Source organism: Callionymus lyra, chromosome 6 (assembly GCF_982586985.1).
Source record: "Callionymus lyra chromosome 6, fCalLyr1.hap1.1, whole genome shotgun sequence".
Taxonomy (NCBI): Eukaryota; Metazoa; Chordata; class Actinopteri; order Syngnathiformes; family Callionymidae; genus Callionymus; species Callionymus lyra.
Window position 1 is genome coordinate 28865598 of NC_141823.1, and position 21990 is coordinate 28887587.

General features: G+C 38.3%; 1 protein-coding gene across 2 annotated transcripts in view; it reads right to left on the reverse strand.

Moving 5' to 3' along the window:
* rbfox3a (RNA binding fox-1 homolog 3a) overlaps positions 1–21990 on the reverse strand; it is a 458688-nt gene that overhangs the window by 230635 nt on the left and 206063 nt on the right. For both annotated transcript variants that reach the window (XM_087794610.1, XM_087794608.1), the window contains exon 4: positions 7184–7234. In XM_087794610.1, the coding sequence (XP_087650736.1) occupies positions 7184–7205 (22 nt within the window). In that variant the 5' untranslated portion in view covers positions 7206–7234. The remainder of the gene's footprint in view (positions 1–7183; positions 7235–21990) is intronic.

Sequence of the window (21990 nt, forward strand, 5' to 3'; positions counted from 1 at the left end):
TCTCAGTTTACAGTGTTAACCATAACATTGCTGGTTGAAATCAACTAATTTTAGTTAGGTAAACTATTTTTCACTATCTAGCAGGAGATAGTCATAATGGGGGACAGCATAGTGAACTTCCCTGTTACTGGCTGGAATCCTCACTGACCAAACAATTTTCAGCAACCAAAATTAGTAAGGATCAAAAGTTGATCTTAAAGTGATCTTAAATTTTGTAAGACTATTTTGGTAGTCTGGTTTGGTAAGTATGGTTAAACCAGGAACTAAAATCATGAAAATAAAGACTGGACTTTTCTATAAAGGAAAGACAAGTGTGGTGGAGATCATCCTCATTTAGAATTATCTTTTTTTTAAACGGGCAAAACAATGAATACATAAGAAAATAAACTTTATTAGGAGGATTATTGTTTTTTTTAAACTGCTGTTAAATATAGAATGTATAGAGATTAGTGTGGCTTTTCTGTGAAAACAAGAAAAAAAAACATAAATCTAATTTCTTAATTTCAATCTGTTTTTGCAGATCAGTGAACAGTGAAGCTATGGGGACTGGTTGACCCGCTACAAGCTAATTCAAATCAATTTCAAACCTTATTGAAATGCTCCGTTTTTCTTCCAGCTCACTATTGAAAATGCCACACTTAAAATGTGAGGCTTGCAGAGACAGAAGGAAAATTAAATATCTGGTACCACCTGCTGGTCACATCCAGAGTGTCGACTAGAACAAGGACGGAGAACAGAATCTCCTCCGGATTCCTCCTGATTGTGCTTTTAAAAGCCGAGAGGACGACTTTATTCATGACGGCGTTTGAAATTCCGGCTCAGCCTGCGACTGCTGCCGCCTATTATAACCAGTAAAACAACATGAATATTGAATGTGAAACGTCCGCTCTCCTCCGGATGGCCCTGCGGTCCTGCTCGCTGATTGTGATCCATGGTAGCTGACACTCAGCCCATTGCGAGGGGCTATAACCTGATGCTTGTGCGCTGATGGCGGTGTGAGGCGGCCGCCTCAAACCGAGCAGTAATTGGACATTACTCCTGCGAAGAGAGGCTAAAAGCATCTCCACCTCTCTTTGTGCTGACATCCCTCTTTTACTCTCATCACACTCTTCTCCATTTCCCTTCGCTTTGGCCGGTGCTCCTTTAATTGTAATGGCCTTTCTGGGAGTGTTAAAAGCAGCTCAGAGACGCTGGACATCACTTTAACAAATACAAAGAGAACCTTTGTCATTTACACTTGTGAGGCGTCTGCGTGTTTGTGTCCTCCCAATGAGAGGCAATAAAATCCAGCGCCATCTGTGTCCATCGCACCCCCCTCCCGGTCGACCTAATGACGAGTGTGTCTGTGTGCACCTGCAGCCGGACCCTCGTGTCAGAGCTATATTTGGGAGGGGAGTCGCCGAAACAATCATTGGCGGTGATTTCTCCCCCTTTTAGGCCCAGATGCTGGTGTTTATCTGCGTTAATAATGTAAAGGTGGTTTTAAAAGCTCAGCAGTTGCTTCGTGTCATCGCCATTAAGGCCACGCTTCAATTTTTAATAAGCAGGAAACAAACACACGCTTCGCTAACATTAACTAATGACTACGAGGTCGGGTTCTGCCAATCAGCATCAGGCGGGGAGCGAGGACGAAACAATCCGCCCCGAGCGATCAGAGGTACCGTTAGGATTAGTTTGTGTCTCTTTGTCGATACTTGTCTCTTCGTACGGACCGAGGAGGTTTTCTCTTCATAGTCTACTGGTATATTTTAGCACTAACTTGCAACAGAGAAGGTGAAGTTCATCGAAGGCGTTATCTGCTGCTCCTTTAGTCGCTACAGTTGAGAAGTTGAATGTAGAATAGATATCACTCAACTGTCTGTCCTGCTGGTCAGCACTACTTGATCAATGTATCCTCATCTGTGGCAGCAGCTTTGACATTGAGGCATACTTATTGGGAATTTACTCACCTTGGCGATCCTGAAACAAATGAAGCAGTAGCGTTTCATTAAAGTGATCGTCAACTTCACTCATTTTCCACTCACCCTAATGTCGACTAAGGGTTGAATTTATTTTGAGAGAAAGTTGTTCATTTTGGCCATTCGTTCATATGACTGTGTTAAGCAAACCAGTTTTTCTTTGTCCAAAAATATGCCCTAAAAACATCCAATACAACAATACCTTGATCTATATTCAATGCTTTTTTGTAGCAGAAGCTGAAATGCCTACACTTTACAAAGACAGATACATATTTTGAGAGCTCCCACAGTTTGCTGTCTGCACTGGGAGCCGTCACAATATACATAGAAGAGTTTGTGAATGTAACATTTACTTAGATTTCTCCCCATGAATCCAAAAATAAATGGATTAAAAACTTTAATAAAAAAATGGTGACATTAGAGTGAGTAGAATATGAGTGATTATTATTTTTCAACTCCGAAATGAGGTAATGTTTTTGACATTAACTTCAAGTCCTGCTTTCATCCATCTTTACGGAAACAGTTTTTCTCGAACTTACTACCTGCAAATCAATTCTACAGTTCATTCATTATATATCATTCAAGAAGTACAGTTTAAATTGTATTCCAATATAATTAAAAAACAATAATTAATCAATAAAAGACACTGTTTGGTGATGCAGCATTCATTTGTTTCTACTTTTGAACAAAAATAAATTGGTCAAGGCTTCATAATCGCTCCATGCACTTTTTATAAATGTTTACCAAACTGTCATTAATGTTTATACATTCTGACATAGTTTATACACTCTCTGAGCGACTGACTTATTGGCCGAGTTGGTGAAAGGGAGAAGGAGAAAGAGTTGTTATCGGCCGCGGCCTACAGCAGGCTATGCATCAGTTACCAAACAAAGTGATAAAAACTACAGACCTTGTCAGTGAAACAGCAAGAACGCAGAAGGTGTGCTGTGATATGGAGACGGACGACTGTATATCTGTATCATCCGAACGTAAGTCTGAATCTGTCATTATGAAATTCATTCAGCCATTGGACTCAAAGGACGTAGGATCTTAAAAGATCAACTCAAATGGGAGAGGGCAAGTCGCAGCAATAAAAACAATATGTATTTTCAAGCACTTGCGTTTTGTGGCTCTCCTGTTCAGAGTCGCAAAATACTGAAGGAATGGAAATTTATACAAATGGCCGGTGCACCTGATTTATCACCGCAGACTTGAGGTAGCAGCGGAGGAAATTGCATCTGAAATTTAATGTCTGCAAAAAAAAAATGTAGATTCAGTGGCACTGAGAGTGGATCCATGTTGCGAGTGCAGGAACAAAAGTAACCTTCTGTCGGGCAAAACAGCAGGAGAACTTTAGATGTTCGAGTACATTAAACGACCACATCTCATTTATCAGCCAAAGCAAACGTTAGCAGGATTTAACATGTGCACATGTGCACGTAAACCACCTACTCACACATCTGTTGAAGAGTTATCAAGGTGTGTATTTGTTCTCGATTTGAAGTGGTTACACATTTGTTGTATCTGCGGGGCTTTTCTTTTGATGAACACATTTCAGGTCAAGAAGGAACGTTATTGCACAAAAGTGTGTATTTGGTTCAGAGAAAGCGGCATCGTAAAATGACTCCTAACCCATCTGTTCTCAGGCAAATGTGTTTGTGGTATCCCTTGTGTGTTCTCTGTTTCAAGATGAGCGACTTCCCTGGCTTTCAGAAATACATGGAGATCATTCACCTTAACAAAGAGACAACACAAGGGATAGCAAAAACACATTTGTTTGTATTTTATTTTCCAAAGGTTGAATAGAAATCTAAAATATGTTTGAGTAATCCAACTATATACCTTTTTTTGTAAAACAGACAGCAGTCCTTGGGATGCGCTCATTGTGAATAGGCAATATTGTTTTTGTATATTGACTTTGATAAAAAAAATGTTAAGCAGTATAATACAAAAAAAGTTGGAATCATCAGGAACAATATGTAAAAACAGACGAACCTGAACATGTATGAGAAAGATTGTATAGTTAGAAAACAAAGCATCAATTTAGATAGATAGATAAAATGTAATAAATAAAAATGTAGATTATGAAAGATAAATGTAGTGAATCCCTACCACACACATTTTAGTCGTAAATAATTTATAGGAAACTATAAATGAAAAGAAAGTGATAGAAATTTTAATGGCAGTGAAAAACAACTTAAATTAGATGAACCCATTAGAAATAACAAAGATAACGACAAAGACTTGAATATGAGGAGATACATCTTCTACTACTCAACATCTTATAAAGGTTTTTCTAGGTTTGTATTTCTCGTGAAAACTTTAAAGAACAATGAACATTACTGTTTAATTTTTTTTTGGTTCTGCTAAATCTTGTTTGGTTACATATTGGATGCATCTGTGCTGCAACGTTTTAGGTCAAAAAAGGGAAAAAAAATGTACTTGGAAGCATGAGAGAAAAACTGCAACGTTATTCACATACTAATTTAAAACAAAGTAGTCCAAATAAAGTTTAAAGCACGAAATGTAAGCCCCCTTTAATGACTAGCTGTAACTAAATTTTCTCTATTCAATTTTCCTTTATTCCCTCAAATAAACGACACAGGTGTATCACTGTTGTTTGGCTGACTCCATCCGTCTTGATCTACTTAACAATGCAGCTTTCATTACAAGCTGATCCAGGGCTCCAGCGAGCATCAAACAGTGTGTTTGTCACATCAGCTCTCGCACCTTATCACCAATACATATCTCTGCACGTCGCTTCAAAGCGTCTACGGCTCTCCAACAATGATCTTCACTTTGAGCTCAGCGCAACTTTCCAATTAGCTGCCACGTCAGTGTGATTGGGCGGCGGAGCCTTGATTGGGCCTGGAGGCCTGTTGACGAACACTGATAGAAGCCGGAGCAGGCCCAGCTGTAATTGAAAATTATGGAGAAACACAGTGTGTGTGTAGGCTCATCTACTATGGCAACAAATTATGCATATTAACAATTCCTATGAAGTATCCCAGGAAAGTAATTTCGGGTCTTATAGCGGGATTTTCACAACCAAGAATTCCACTGGGAGTTCCATTTTATCCACGAAAATAAGATCATTTTGGGAGTATGGCCTTTATAAATAAAAAAAATAAAATAGTTAGAAACAATTTTGGTAAGAAGAAATCCAATTATAATTATACATATATATTCCTTATACTATTGAAGTAACAGACATTCACAAACACCACTTAGTTACCCGTTTGGTTGTTATAACTGGTTACTGTCCATTAGCAAGACTTTTTGTGGAAGTTTTTCTGAAGGAATAAAATGTTGCTTAATATTTTATCAATATTTTTACTGATGCTACCTTGTTAGTGAAGCACACCTTGGAGAAAGTCAACCCACTACTATACACTTCCACTTCTTTGGACTAGGTTTGTTGACTGTGTACATACTGTATGTGAACTCTAATCAGATTTTTTTAACATTATATTTGAAGTACTGGGCTGTTTAGATTAGTGTTGGCCTTTCTTCTTGGACTGATATGAATGTTGCACCAATTTGAACTCAATGATGAACCATGGCCCAAGAAAGTCCACAGTTGTACTCTCGATATCCTACCTTAGTTGCACCCTCCAATGATGTCATACAAAGAACCATCCTACTAATAACTTCAAACTGTCAAAGGCTCCACGGGGAGCTTCCAAAATCCCTGACATCACTTGTGTTGTTCCAAACTCTTCGTAAACATTGTGACCTCAGTTTATTCAACGAAAAACTAGAATAAGTATTGGACGTTTTAACTTTTCCTGCCATTATTCTAGTATTAGGCAAAATACTTTTGATGTAATCCTAACTAAACTAACGCTACGTTTCAATCTGATTTAATGTAAAACATTAAGGAAACAATATATATGCAATTTTGAGGATATATATTAATTCATTCATTCTCTGTAGCGCTTAATCCCTTATGGGGGTCGCGAGGGAGGATATACATTTAGTATGTTAACACTTAGGCAATGATAAGTTAAATTTGACTAATGAAGCTATTATTTTGATGATGTTCCTCAATTAAAACCTTTTCCGGATGAATTGCTCGTAGTGTCTGTGGGTGTCATGTGACCACAAAACTGCTTTAGAGACAGTGTTTCTATATAAGGAACTTAATTATTTGAGACTTGTTGAAAGTACCGCTAAACCGACCAGAGGCCAGAACATTTAAAATTAACTTAATTAATTTTATTTTTAGAATAAAGGTAGTTCAAACAATAAAGTTTAAATCTTTTCATCTAGGACTGTGTGAGGCGATGTTATATCCCACCAATGTTGAACTAAAATATGCTGAGATGAAGAATATTAAACGCACTGAATCGAACATGAACCCGACTTCACCACAATAGAGTCATATGAAGCGAAGTGTACACTTCCACCCATCTAAGTTAGTTGTGATTGATCTTTCCTCTTGCTATTAGATTGCTATTGATGGGGCCAGTAGGACAGATGGCCACACCTATAGCCAGGGTCACGCTTCAGAGCCACAAATTCAATGGAAATAATACTACAGTTTTATGATGGAGCTGCACACGAGGCTTGGAAGCAAGTGGTGAGTTGCAGGCAGTGAGCAGGGTAACATTAGGACGGAGGGTTTACAGCTTGTGTTTACGAGTCCGCACTAAAACACTCGGCGCGCACAGCGAACACTGGGAAACATAACCAACAAATACTGCTCAATGGTTTCGTATTTGTGTATCCAGTATTGACTAATAATAATATTTCATTGATGAGAGCACTTGCTTTAACCAGATATTCAAGTTCTGGAAATGGCCTCATTTGTTTAGACCGGAGCAAGAGGGCGGAAGACAGGAAGTGATGGAGAGAAGGTGGACGGACGGATAGATGAGTAGATAAAGAGAAAGAGTGAGAGAGTGTGCAACAGCATGGCAGAGGGAGGCAGAATTAAAGAGGCTTTTTTGTGGCGTTTAATATCCATTCATTGGCTGGACTGCTGACACAGTCAGAGCACTGCGCTCAGGATTTATAGCCACATCTAATGGGCATGCCCAGAACCGAAGCACTGCAGTCAGCACATTCTCACTCTGCGCATACACACACTCGGAAAGACAGCCGGATGCACACACAGACATCCTCAGCACTGCAACCCAGGTGGACGTGTAAGTGCATGTAACAGTAAAACCCTCTCGAGGTGTAGAGCCAATACAGCGGGCGGTCGTTGCTGAGACACTTACCTGCCCAACTGGGGGTCTCCATGAACAGCCAACTGGTCGAAGGGAAGGGACCTTTGACAAGAGGAGACACAAGAAGAAAAGGTTAGCCAAGACCTCTGATGTGAACGTCATGCAAATATCACAGAGATGAACTGTGACGCAAAAGACAAATCAAAGAACATCAATTATATATACAGTATATATATATATATATATATATATATATATATATATATATATATATATATTTTACCTTTTGTACATTTTTGAATAGTTACTTCATTAACAGACATGATTTTTAAGATAACCACTTTAATGATCAATAATGCCTATAGTTTAACTGTATTTTACATTTTTTTTCATTTTTAAGATTTTATTCTTTCATGTTCAATGCTGCTCGATTATACTCGAGCAAATTCCAAAGTGGTAAAATTCTGATTCTGATTCTGAATGATGAGTGTGGATAATAACACTCTAGAAGTAAAAACAAACAAATGTGTTGTCACCTGCACGGACCCCAAAGTCGTATTCTTTAAAATAACAAAATCAACTCCCTAACTTCGTTACTTAACCCTTCTGTTGACCTTCACCTTAAACCCAGAGGCAACAGAAGGGATACCACAAAAACATTTGTTCTTCAGGCCACCTTGACTCAGAGATAACAGGTGGGTTAATTGAGAAATTTAGTTTTTCCATTTTTTTCAGGAAACAACTTAAATGACATGAAATAGTTAATCATAATAACTTTTAAGAGCCTGGTAACTTAACAAAACCGGTAAAAGTAGGAAGTACATGAACCTGGCAGCTCTGATACATTATTATGCTTCCCTAAAAGATGAATAATGTAATAATCAAACATACATCTAGTTATTGAAACTCATTATTATTATTAAAACTAGTATAGGGATTGGTCAAATTAAAAGAGAGGGACCTGTAATTATAACCATTAAAACTAAGAAGTGACATTATTTGACTCATGAGATATATTTTGCAGTGAATCTATCAGCCACATCTCTTCGTGTAGGTGCTCCATGAAAATAACAGTATCTCTCATCTAAAAATGTGGTGACTCACGTGTCCATGTGGGCTTCTCTAAAACGGTTGGCATTAATCTAATCTGGTGCTATAATCCCTTAAGTGAGTGGTGGCAGAGTTGTTGAGGATTAAAAACTTAGTGCACATGCTTTTTGTATGATTAAATGATCAGACATCTGAACTTATCTAAACAATGTTCTTTCCTTTAGTCAATATGTGCGTCAGGTTACAGCGTCTTGTTTAATCTGATCACATGAATAAAGAAATAAGTAGATGGATAAAGAAAATTGAACGAGACGAGTCATTTTGTTATCCATGAGACTGACATTTCTGATTCACTTATATGTGAGCATGGACTGTTATCATCCTTCAAGCCAGTATACTAAACATGATTATACAAAATAAACTACATTCACGTGATTTATACTTTCATCCATTAATCAGTTGAAGTTTCTTTTTGCATCTGTTGTCTTTCATGGGTACAAATTCTGGACAAGGTTTTAGGGCGATGACCTATAAGTGACTATATTGTACATACATTTTAACCTCATTTTCCTTTTGGTATCTACGTTTCACAGTGTACATTTGAGAGTGTTTCTATTTGATTGAGACCATCAAATGCCCACAAAGTGAGTCTGCAACATCAGGAAAAAGTCAAGTGAAGACACAGTTATTAAGGGACATCGCATAAATTGAAATATTTTTTAGGAAAGCATGTTTGGATGAGCTTGGTTTACCCAGTGGAATGGTAGCACCTATAGGACTACTTACTAGGACTTTAGGGTCGACTCAAATGGTTTTCCATTCATCTGTACACAGTGAAGTTTGCTTCTCCACAACTTTCTCATCCTTAGGCTAATAGAAGAGCTGACTGTCAGAGTTTTATGGTATATGTAGACAAATGAACGAAGCGCCAGATTCTCCCATTAGCTCAACAGTCCAGGCCAGGGCAATTACTGTGAATATTGTATTATCCTTAATAAGAATAGTTAATGAAACACGTTCAATCCCTCATTGGCTTGTTGGTCAAGAAAGGGATATGGTGCTTCAATTAGGTACGTGTTCAAATCCTGGAAGAGCCGGAAATGTAGGGCATAATTTACTGTTTTTGCACAAAAATACATTTTAAAAGTCGTTTTAGAGTCCAATTGTTTCTACAGTGTGTATTGCGATGATGGAAGTAAGACAATCTTAATTACTCTCTATTTAATTAGTTTTCACGATAACTACTATGATTTTTGGTTTAAAATGTACAATACGTTGACACTAAGACTTTAAAAATCAGCCAACATCTTCAGGGGAGTCAAACCTAATCATATAAAGAGCTTGAGTTTCAAGTATAGATTACTCTGAGATTAACCAGTGACCAAGCGTCACTCGAGAGACACTAGTTTCACATAAAACTACTTGCCCGTAATTTCTTAAATTCCTTTCCATTTGCATTAGTGTATTTTTATTTTTGAAATTTCTCAGACTAATTGTTGACTCCTTTAACCTTTGCCTTCTAAATATTGAGCTTTGATAGCGGAGCTTTAAAACTGGGATTGTTGGGGCTCATGATGTCAATACAGGTGAACACAACTTCCTGTATTTGGACAGTTTATTGTGTCCCAAATCACGCACTTGCACTTTTTTTGAGTGCACATGTGCGTCCCAATTAGCAGTGTGCCAAAATGCGGTGCGCAATGAGCACGAAATTGGCGCCCTAAAATGGCCAGAAAATTGAGTGTGGATCGATGGACACTCTCCACCCTCAACAGCCGCCATCTTTGTGATGTAGATGACCAACGACACTGACAGCGCGTCAACGGAGCAGATACCGGCGTAAATGTCTCAAGAAAACAAAAATTTGACCAAGAAACAACACAACAACAGTTATAACACAATGAAAAACAACCTACTAACTAGTTTCAGAAGAAGAATTTGTCGAGTCATTTCTTGTGTGTAGTAAGTGTGTAGCGAAAGTGTTTGATTTGAGACTGTACTACCCTGTCCAAATTTGTGCACTGGCTAAGTACGTGCACTTCTTATCTTTCATCTTATATGTACTATAAACCAGTGCCCTAGGAGAATTATACGATTTGGGACACAGCCTATGTATTCAAGTGTGACCAACATGTCCTGTCACACTGCTGCACATTAATAGATTAGGAAAGTTAAACCCAGTCATTAACCTGAGCAACTCAACCTATATATTGGATTCATGTGTTGCTCTTAAGGAAGAGAAAATCCTTTACAGTACAGTGATTTGGATGATAAGGACTGAATTAAAAGTGAAATCATGTTTCCAACTAATGGATGGTAATTTGAAATTGTTCAGGAAAGTAAATCCTGTTCTTATCACATTAAATAATTAACAACAAATATAAATAGTCATCTGGGTAAATGTAATTAGTACTGACACACATATGCTAGTAATCCCTCCCCCTCAGAAGTGGACTGGAAGCAGCAAAAACTACTTGAGTGAAAACCATGTGCTCAGATTCAATGGAGAACCAAAGAAAAGGAAGTTGAATCGGAGCATTTCCACGTCGAACGAGCAGCAAGGCGAGTGAATCAATGGGGTTAAAAGAAGGCAAAACAGATGAGAAGCGAAGACAGAAAGAGACACAAGAGCGCGTACAACAATAATGAACCCATTCACAGCAGTGATAAAATTCTTTCAGCAAACAAAGCCAACGAGATAATTAGCTGTCAGCGAGAATATACTTTACACCCCCACCTCCCCCCCACCCTCTGACTCGCAGCAATATCAGACGCATACACACATAATTTAACAAATATAGACAAAGTGTCCACCGCAGATGCATTTATTCCCCTTAACAAACAGAGCAGCCGGCAGAATGTAGCTGCGGCGGAAATAAAAACGTCTAGACTGATTCACTATGTCTAAATATGTTGAAAGGAAAATGGATGATTGGAGCGCTAAAGTCTAGTCGAGGGGTGGCCGTTTGCTTCCACGACCAGCTTTTGTTGTGAAACTTTTAGAATAGATGTAGGAAATCAAAAATCGGAGGCAAAGTTTAAATATAAGTGCTGACACCTACAAATAAAGAAGCAGCATCGCGATTAAAATAAAGGGTGTTTTAGAATCAAATTTTTAGAGAGACCATTAATTTGGTTCACATTCTTATTTACCAGTTAGATGGAAAGAAAGATCTTCCGGCTTTTATGAAGTTGTCTGCTAGTAAAATATGTTTGACAGGAAGAAAACAGAGTTTCTCAATGAATTGGGAAGAGAATCTTTAGCGAAAAACACAAAAAGAAAACAAAATCTGTCTGAAACCTGTTTTATTTAGAGAGAAAAGATTTTCTCTGACATAAACTGCGACTCTTGACCTTTCAAGTGGCTCGTTTCTATCAGGTTTATTGAAAAAAAAGTGTATTAACTACTGTCGAGTGTCTTTTAAATGCTATCTATGGCTCCCAACACTCGTTAAGGAAGGACTTCACTTGCGACAGGCTTTCACCCATATTTTCTTTATTTTATTTTTAAATGGTGTAGACAGTGGAAGTTGGAAAAACTTTTGAACAACATAAATGAAACACGTTAGTTAAACACATAATAAATCATTAAATCCGCAAATCTTAACAATTTAAATTAACTCATTTTTAACCAAGTTTTTCTATACAGATTTTACATTTGTGTTTAAAAGTTTTTATTTTCAGCCCATTGCATTTAACCACAACTTAAGAATAAATAAAGATTTTAGTAAAAAATGGACTCCTTTCGTCCAATTTTGGCAACCAAAGACACTGTAAATGAACAAATTAATAAATTGCGCTAAATTGCACTATGGTTCAGATTCGGTTTCACTTATTTTGAGACTAAACTTGACTGTCTTGACGTGACAGGAGTCACATCCAATATTACTTCACAGACAATATCGTCTTTCATTTAACAGAAATAGCCGATAGAAGATCATTTATATTTTCTTTCTGTGCGGCCCAGTAGTCAGTGCCTCACAGAGGTTGCTCTAGTGAAAAGAAAGATCCAAAATAATCCTGCTAAAGAAATGTGTGTTCGGCATAAAACTGAGCGAAGCTGTGACGTCTTCACTCCGCAGCGTTACCTCTTCATCTAATCAGTCGAACCTAAAGTTTGAGCCGGGCGCGTGTGATTGTCTCAAGGAAAACGTTTGTCTCCGTGTGAGTTTATTAATTCGTGTGTCTGTCTAGCGACTCGTCCAGGGGCCCTCGGCAGGTGACGGGGCCTGATTACATTAAGCAGCCAGTAATTTGACCCGTGCTTAATCAAATTAACTTTAATACCTCCAATCAAATTACACCAGCCTCCAGTGTCCCATCACACTGAGCCAGAGCAGAGGAGAAGGAGGGATGGTGGCAGAGGAAGAAGTGAAGAACAGGATTCTGGAGGACGATGACAGTGGCAGAATGTGATACTAGTCAGTAGTCAGCAGGTAAGAAATGTAAATGGAAGTGATAGAAAGATGCTATTGACCATTTGGATTATTTTGAACACAAATAACAATGAAAAAGAGTGACATTTTGAAGATCATTTTCCAAGAATGTGATGTGTAGAAAATACCTCAAATCAAATGTCCACTTATGTTTCTTCTTTTCATACTTTCTATGAAGACATCCACAGAAATTCACCCAAGACTCTATGTTAGTTGTAGAACACCTCATTGTAAGAGTCATATGTTAATGTTTATAAAAATAACCTATACAAATAAAATATTAAATAAAAAATAAACTATTTTTCCATCTACCTCAGAGTGATATTAATCAGCATGTAAGAAATGCGGATGAATTAATTTCTTATTTTCATCTAGAAAGATGTTCCTTTGTTCTCTTTATATATCTGTATATTAATATTTTAATACATTTCCTGACTGTCTCCATGTACCTTCATACATAGTACTGGGTTGCTTATGATATCATATTGCAAAATAAACACTGAATATACGTATTACTGATTAGAAATTTAAATTGTTATCTTCCTTATAAAAGACAATCATCAGCAAACGTTATAAATGAATGTCCTTAAGTTGCATAAAAGAAGCAAAACACTCAAATAGATCTAAATGAAAGACAGTTGTGTAGTAAAAAGATATTAACCATTGTGTTATCTCAGGGTCAAGGTGAGAAAGAAAATCTGTTTGAGGTATCCATTGAATCCATTCAAGGTGAACGACCTCCCTTTGTTGACTACTGAGTCACAAGGTGACTTCTTGCTGTAAATGTACAGCGCAAATTTGATTGTGTGACTATATTTTCGGTGTGAATTTAAGCTTTGTTATGCGATTGAGTGCACAAGGGGAACAAAAAAGCAATGGAACGCTCGAACTGTCAATGCAATGGTCAGGTGAATTTCTGACACATCCGATCTGTTGTGACAACAGAGAAAATGCAGCAGTAACTGCTGTTATAATTGAAATGTTTTGATGCAAGTTTTCTTTAAGTTTATTAGATTTAAAATATGAATGAGGTCTAGTGTGGCCATAGGAACAATCACAATTGAAACAAAGTTGTTAAGTTTCAATTCAAAACTTCTGCTACACAATCTAGTAACTTCTAATGTTGCCAATTTCCAAAGAAACTTTGATTTTTGTTTCATGGTTTTTAAGTTAAGAGTCAGTTTATTAAAAAAAAAGAAGAAAGAAACAATGTGCCGTTTCTTGGCACACTTAATAAAAATCTTAAATCTTACGAGGCAGAATCCAAATGCAGGATTTCGTTGCTCTGAAGTTAAAAAATGATGCTCCTTCATTGAACAATAAATCTGTAATACAGGTAAAATGGCTTTCTCTGACCAGTCCTACATCTATATTTCTTCTTTGGAAAATCTTTGCCAGTTTGTTCAAACTTAGTTTTTAATTAACTGCTGAGTTGTTTCTCTGGTGAGTATACTTACTGTGTTGGCAGGAGCACTGCAATGCTTCCCGTTCTACCTCTTTTTTTTATTGTATTTTGTGAATATAGTTCTGAAAAGTAATTTCAACATATATCTCCTCTCAAGTTCTCGCAGCAGGTAATGGTGCACCAACACCTTACAAGCCCTCCTGACGGGCTAAGACGAATGACTCTACTGGCTGGCATATCTCGGCACCACCTTCACTAAACCCCATGTAGCAAATGTTAATGAGAGTGCCCAAATGCCAGCGCACATAGGAGATAGTCCTGTTAAAGATACAGTCACTGATGAATAGCATCACCCGCCAAAACACCAAAGGAAAACCAAGGGGAAAAAAGCGTAAAATAAAGGACACCTCCATTCATAAGAGAGCACACCAGGTGAAACCTAGAGGGGGAAATCACGCTGAGGGTAGAGACAGCTTGATAGAGTACTGCACGAGGAAAAGAAAGAATTCAAAATGTAGAAAAAAAAGGATGCTATAGAAGAACCATTGAAAAGTGCGTGCATTATGCATATGAAGATCGAGATCATCTGCAACGGAATGGAAAAAAAAGAGAAACCTCCCTTATGGGGAGGTTGTAAATATGAAAAATGACTGACTTTAAAACCTCCAAAATAAACAGAACAAAAACATGACGGTTTTTACCGCAAAACCAAGTATGAATTATTACTGAGAATGTGATACTTTACCTTCCAATTTGTGTTGATTTAAGAAAATGTAAGACATCATAAAAGGTAACAAGGATGTAAAGCTGCCTCATAAAAATACATCATGTCATACACAAAAATCCCTTCTGGACGGTTGAGGAGTAATGTGGAGGGATGTCATTTGCGGTTTCGTGCAGGGCTGGATAGTTATCTTGTAGCAGGGGGGGGGTTTATTGTTTGCTTAGCAAAATTGTGAAAGTTCCTGATTGCGTCTATGGTTGGGAAGCGAAAGGGACGGGGGATACGCAGGCAGGAATGTACTGTAATGATGAGAGTGGAGCTTGGAGGAAGTCAGCTGTTAATGCCGGAATCACAGCTTCCCCACCAGCAGTAATCTCGGAGATTTCATCTTGTTTAATTGGAAGCTCCTTCGCAAGAAGTAATGGGCGAGTGCTGGTTGATGACACTACACCTCCCTTGTATCTCTCTGTCTTATGCCTGAGCACATATTCAGAAGCCATGATTGCGCTGTACGTATTTCTTTCTCATATTTCTGCAAAACTGCTATCATTCTATAATTACATTTGGGTTGCCTGAAGACATCAGACACGTGTATACCACAGAGCCTGACGGGATTCCACAGATTTTCAGTCCACACTCATCCCACCAAGATGCAAATAGCTCATCTCGCTGATCCACGCTATCCGCGTAGTTCGCCAGATGGCAAATGAGGCTAAACTGCAGGGTAACAATGAGGGATCAGGGGTTTGTCCCTTGCTTAAGCGACATTTGATGGTTGTGGCGGTCGAGAAAAATTGGGATGGTGTTGTACATCACCTTTATAGTGGAATGAAAATAATCCAAAAAATCCACTGGAGGCCAAAGACAGACAACGCCATGTTCGGCGTGTCAATAGCTATTTACATGGACATCGAAACACAGCTTTTGACCTTCTTCTCGACAAGACAACACAATTGTATCCGCAACAGCTGTTCCCAGGAGTAATGTGCAACTCCACGCATCCAAGACATTCAAGACCTGCGGTGTAAATAACTTCCATCCAGGTACAATAATTACAACAACAATAACAACCAAATGATTCATGCTTTCGCTGACAAAAACTGTACAATGCAATAGCTTTGCCATGCAACTGCTGTCATGTTTATCTGCTTTATTAATGCCTGACCACCTTCTTTGTTCTGCCTTTTGCTGGGAGAATTGTCAGGCTAGCATAACTCTCTGTAGGTTTAGTGACTCTGTGTTATGACTTCCTCTTTACTTCTTTGTGTTTTTAGCGACATGAGAAGTTATTTTGAAGAGGCCTTCATAATGACACGGGACCGATGAGTCCTTTCGAGGAGCCATTTTTTTATTTGGAGATCAACCAGATATCGATCATCGTTTCTTCCTGTTACAAAGTAACACTGCATCACTGATCACGCTCGCTGTGGATGTCTCGGCTTTCATGTTTAGGTCATTTTTCATGGAATTATGTCTTGAAAACAACTGCATCACTTCTCTCAATCCTAAAAAAAAATTTTTCCTTCTGGCATTGTATTTCAGAAAAGATACAATGGAGCACGACAAACAATTCCATCTCGATCGATAAACATAAAAGTTTCATAATCTAATGTCGCCACTGCCTGGTGACGTCACACTATGCAAATTGTTTAATTTACAGTAAACCCATTAAAAACTCACTTGCATTTTTGCAATACCTTTCTCATTATTAGAATAAAAACCTATTTTTGTTTTCTTTACATGAATATTTCATATTGAAAGCAGCAGGCTTTTAACATCTGATTTTTTTGCATTGGATAGTTACCCAACTCTATTGTCTCTGTTGAGAAGGAGAGGAAATCAATGGACAGACACCCTGTTTAAGAGTAATCTTGAAACTTTACTTTACGATAAAGCCTATAGTTAGCACTGACTCGGCTCTGAATCAGCCCTTTTTGTTCGTTTTTTAGCTGCTATAGGCTTAGATTGTAGGAGGAGTTTTAGACACCAATCTCTCTCTCTCTCTCTCTGTATAGTCTTCTTTTCTGCATTATATTCATCACCTCTGAAGTTTAAACCCACACTTTTCTTCTCTCCCGGAGCCTCAGGGCTGCTGCTGGATCCAGGATCTCCACCATGTAAACAGTCCAGACTTCTCTCCAGCACTGTCCATGGACTCTTCTGCCCTACTCTATACTCTCCTCTTTTCTCTCACTGTACCCTCACTCTTCTTTCCCTCGATCTGTCTACCCCCCCGACTTCCCCATCCACCCTCCCAGCCGGTCGGAGCAGAAGTCTGAGTCTGGTTCTGCCTGAGGTTTCTTCATTCTAAAAGGAAGTTTTTCCTCACCATTGTTAAGTTGCTGGGATCTTTTCTCCAATAGAGTCCTACTTTGACTGTAAAGTGTCTTCATGAAAAGGCACTTTCAATAAAATAAAATAAAATAAAATAAAATATGATTGGCTCATGCCCAGCTTTTACCATTGTAGGACCTACTCTATGCTGAATTAAAATCGACAGACATTTTTTCTTGACAAACCTAGCAATGAGTTAATCAAGCTACATGAAGGACTCTTTCACACTTGCTAAGTCAAGTTTGCCTCACCACCCAAGTATATCTAAGACTTTTTATAAATTCATACTGTTCCTCTTCACGTGCTGATTACCTACATCCATGCACCTCCTACCATCTGTCCTCCAAAACATCTCACAACAACTGAGCAGCATTTTATTTCTTTTGGTGCACCTACCAATACAACTCTACTTCTAACTCTGCAATGATGAGGCCTGATTTTCTTTGCAAACCACTTATAAAGACCTTAATAGAAGTTCACATCAAGGCTTTGCACATTATTTGAGTGCAATAAAAGACTAGAAACATTTCTTGGGAAGATTTTATTTTGCAGTCTTTATCATAGGTGGAGGGTCACCAGAGTCAACAGAACACAACACAACATATGATCATTCCTTTTAACAATTTATTGTCTCACGGATGGAGAAAGGACAACAAGAACCAGTTTTGTGAGTTAAATCTATCCCCCCAAAAAAGACAAAGGAATATCTTCGATATTAGTATGCTGTTTAATTGTGAAGCCCTGCATATTTTCCCCCTTTACGGGTGTGCATTTTTAGAAGACCTAGAATATGCAGAATAGCTGTTTCGGTCCTCATCCTGGTTTATGTGCCAGGTCCACATAAAAAGCTTGATTGTAGCCGTATACTGCAGTATGCTTGGCTGTGTGTTATGGCCACTGATCTTTATGTTTCTCTGCACAGGAGGAGAAGACCCTAGTCTCAGCAAAATGCCAGCTACACAGGCAATTGTGCTTTAATGCTGTGACTTTCTATACGTGCGTGTGATTGAACTCTCCACCACCACTACCACCATCACCACCACACCACCAGTTCATCTGCATATATCCTCCCAGGGGATGCATACAATAGGAACACTTAAATGAGGCATGCATAAATGGATGAAGCCACGCCAGCGACATACACAAGGCCCTGTGTGGGTTTTCCTTGGTCGCATGTGTTTTATTCTCCTCGCAACATGCCTAGTGGTGGCAGATTGGTAATTGAAAGCGGTCTGGAGAGGAAGGTAAAGAAAGGGGCGGAGGGCGAAAAGTGAGGGTGAAGTTGTAGGCCCCAGACACAATTAACCCCTGGAATAAATCAGGGTTCAGATGTGGCGTAAACACCTTGTGGAAAAGAGGGATTGAACGAATTGAAATGAAAGAGTGTTACATGATAATGTAATGAGTCCCATTGTGGGTACACGTGGGAGAGAAAGCTGTATTTCAGGATATGGTAATGGTGTCTCTGTGTGTGCATGGAAGTGTGGATCTCTATTGAGTTTGACTCCACCTCTCTCACTTTGTAAACATCTGAATGCCTCAATGTCCGATGGGTGAGTGGAAAGCTGCCATCTTTGATACAGTGAACTCTATTTCACGGGTTAGTGCAACACTGAGCAACGACAGCTCCGAGCTTCTTGACTTTATAAAGTATATTAAGCTCACTGTCCTACAAATACTGTACAAAGTCTCTCCTTATTGAAGAGTTAGAGTTCTGGGATGTTATACATCAAACAATTCTCCTTGACTTAAGGTGTACTTTGCATGAACACTTTTTTACAACAATAGAACTCTTCCAATAACTATAATGTACATTACCTATTTAAACTAGTTCATCATGACATTGAATTGGATATGAATGATGAGATTAATGTTTAAAGTAAACTAACTTAATCCCTGATCGGAAGACAATAGCGTGTCGAATGTTTTCTTATATTTTGGTTAAAACTGAGATAAAAGCAGCAGTGAGCAGTTTATACAAAACTGTGCAGCGAGAATTCTGACCTGCTCTAGTAGAAGAACTCACATTTCCCTGATCCTTAAAACTCTTCACTGGCTGCCATTTTCTTCCAGGATCAATTTAAAAATTCTGTTTCTTACTTTCAGAGCTATTCATGGTCAGGCTCCTCCTTACGTCACTGATCTGATCCAGACTTGCACCCCAGGTCGGGCTCCGAGGTCTGTGGATCAGAATCTTCTCATCGAGAACGATGGTTATCTCCCTCTGCGTTTGATGGAGTCTACTGATTGCTTCAAGAAACATCTGAAGACCTATTTATTTTTGCAGGATTTTCTAGGACTCCTGTGTTTATGTTTGTTTATGTTTTATGGTTGTTTCTTATTTGTCTTGACCTTTTAAATTATATATTTGAACTGTGTTAAAGCGCTTTGTGACCCTGGTCTAGAAAGGCACTTTACAAATAACCATTATTTACTTTCTTACTTACTTATTTATAGATGCTTTTTGGTGAGAACCAATGGCACAAAACAATCAATGTAGCAAAATTTAATAAACAAATATTTGGTATTGTTTGTTCTGCCAGAATGTCTCAAGATCTCTAGGAGTATTATTCATACAGTAGCTTCTTTTAAGTATTTTGTCAGCCGACCAAAGCTTAATGATTGGCAAAACTATTAAATAAAAAACTTAACCATTTTGTCATACATCACCTAACTTGTCCTCATTATATTAAAGAATCTCTCTAACTTGTATGTCATCATATTATGTTGTAAATCTGCTACATATCAAAACAACAATAAAATAAATTGCCCACAATTCTATCTTCAACCTTCCTAAAGCCCCAAAATAAATGTGACCACGGCCTTTGAGAAGGTGTGTTTGTCTTGTTGTGCCCAGGAGAGAAACAAAACACTGAGGTTTGAAGATATTTAGTCCATGGAGACATTAATACTCAGATATGTATTCAGAGCTTCCTACCATCTTTCCATGAGGGCTAAAAGTGCTGAGCTAAGAATAATCTAAGCTAGCATTATCAGCTTGTCTCAGTGGTGGAGGGAAACAATGCAAGACTAATGGGCACCTGGTTGAATAAGCCTGTGTGTGTGTGTGCGTGTGTGTGTATACCCAATAGTGGTTGTTAATGCTAACTCAGACTAATAAATTCAACACTCGTCAGGTTTATTCGTCAAGAGTTTGGGTTTTTGCGAACCACATCCAGGATGTTGACCAACAAGCATACGGTCAGTCGTAAAGGGACGTCAATGTTGGGGAGCTGAAGAATACTTTCCCGAGAATCTGCAAGAAAAAGTCATTCGATGACTCCCCTTGTGTTCACACAATGCAGCCATATCCGGGTTAATCATCCTCGACGTCAAGATTAGAGGCTCGGTCGTCCAGTAAAGGGAACGTTACAGCAAGGGTCACATCCCACAAAAGTGACTGGCAATGTGATTTTGGAGGATACTTGGAATTTTTTTCATCACACACATGCAGCTACTGAAGAAATATCTTACAAAAATGAATTTAACTAATAATTTAATTGACTTCAAATGCAATGCTATGATCAATATAATCACGGGAATTGGTGCATAACATTGACTAGAAGTAGTAAAACTGGTTCCTGTAAGAAACTTCCCACCTGAATAGTCTACACGAAGGGAGAATCAGCTTCTAAGAGACAGTTTTTGACAGTTTGTGATCATCAATTTTGTAGAAAGCTGTGCTTTCAGATTTTAAGAATTTATATCATTTTTATGACATCACTTAGATAAATAACTTGTTTCATTATATGCACTTTACTTGTCTTGTCAGTGAGGAGCGCTTCATCTCAACAGACATTTGGGCAATGTGTCTTGAGCACATTTTTTCACATTTATTTACATTTTTAAAAAAGCCTTTTTTTTTGCTAAACTTCTACTAGGAGCAATTTTCAATTAGTTTCTGATCAAGAGTGTTTCATTATTAGCTGCTGCTGTGAACTTAGGCTAGTTGTTTGTTTGAGGGAAGAGGTGAAGATAAGTCAAGAGGAGTTGATGCCTCCATCGTAAAAATATTCCCAACCTGGGCCCTACTAAAAGGTGTTGGATTTGGGTGACCACGATGTTAGCATGAGTGTCAAACTCAATTAGACAAGGAGCTAAAATCATTTAGCACTCTTAGTCGTCGGCTGAACACATTTTATATTCACTTAACCGTCTTGTACAGGGAGTATCAATTTACCATCAAATTCCTTTCCTTCACCATCGTTTACTGTTATTTGAAGTATTTGTATAATTGTTGACATCAATAATCTTTGTTTCTTATCTTTTTCTTACCTTTTTTGTGAATTATTGTGAGATCTAAGTTGGTATTTTATGTATTTTAGTACATGTTGTGGAATGATTTCTTTACCTTCTAATGTATTTTGCCCCCAGCTTGAGTCTGCGTGGTTCGGCGGTTGTTGTCCCAGACTTCTCTGGCAGATGCACAGCAGGGGTGCGATTATCGCCTGAGGCAACAGCGCACAAGACGCAGGAAATGACGTAACGTATGGAAAAACCAACAACATCAATTTAACCACACTATAATGCTAATGGTGATCGACAGGGCATTTTGTTATTCACCAGTCAATGCAGCCTTGTTGACTCGCTCAGATATTCTTTAAGTGTTTTAGCTTTTTATTGATTGATTAACATCTGCTTTGATAAGAGTTGATCGACGACATTGCTTCTCTGCTGTGATCTTAATATAGAGGAATTAATGCTGTTTGTCATTGCCTGGTGGGTCTATGAGGTTTCATGAAACAGTGTCGCCAAAGACCACTAGATTGCACTCTCTGCACTGTAATCTTTGACTCAAAACCACTTATTTAATAAAACCCCACATAATGTTTTTGACTGAGAGCGCCACCTACTGAGCTCTAAAAATTACAATTCAGCAGCTTTCTCCACCCATCAATGATGTTCTGAT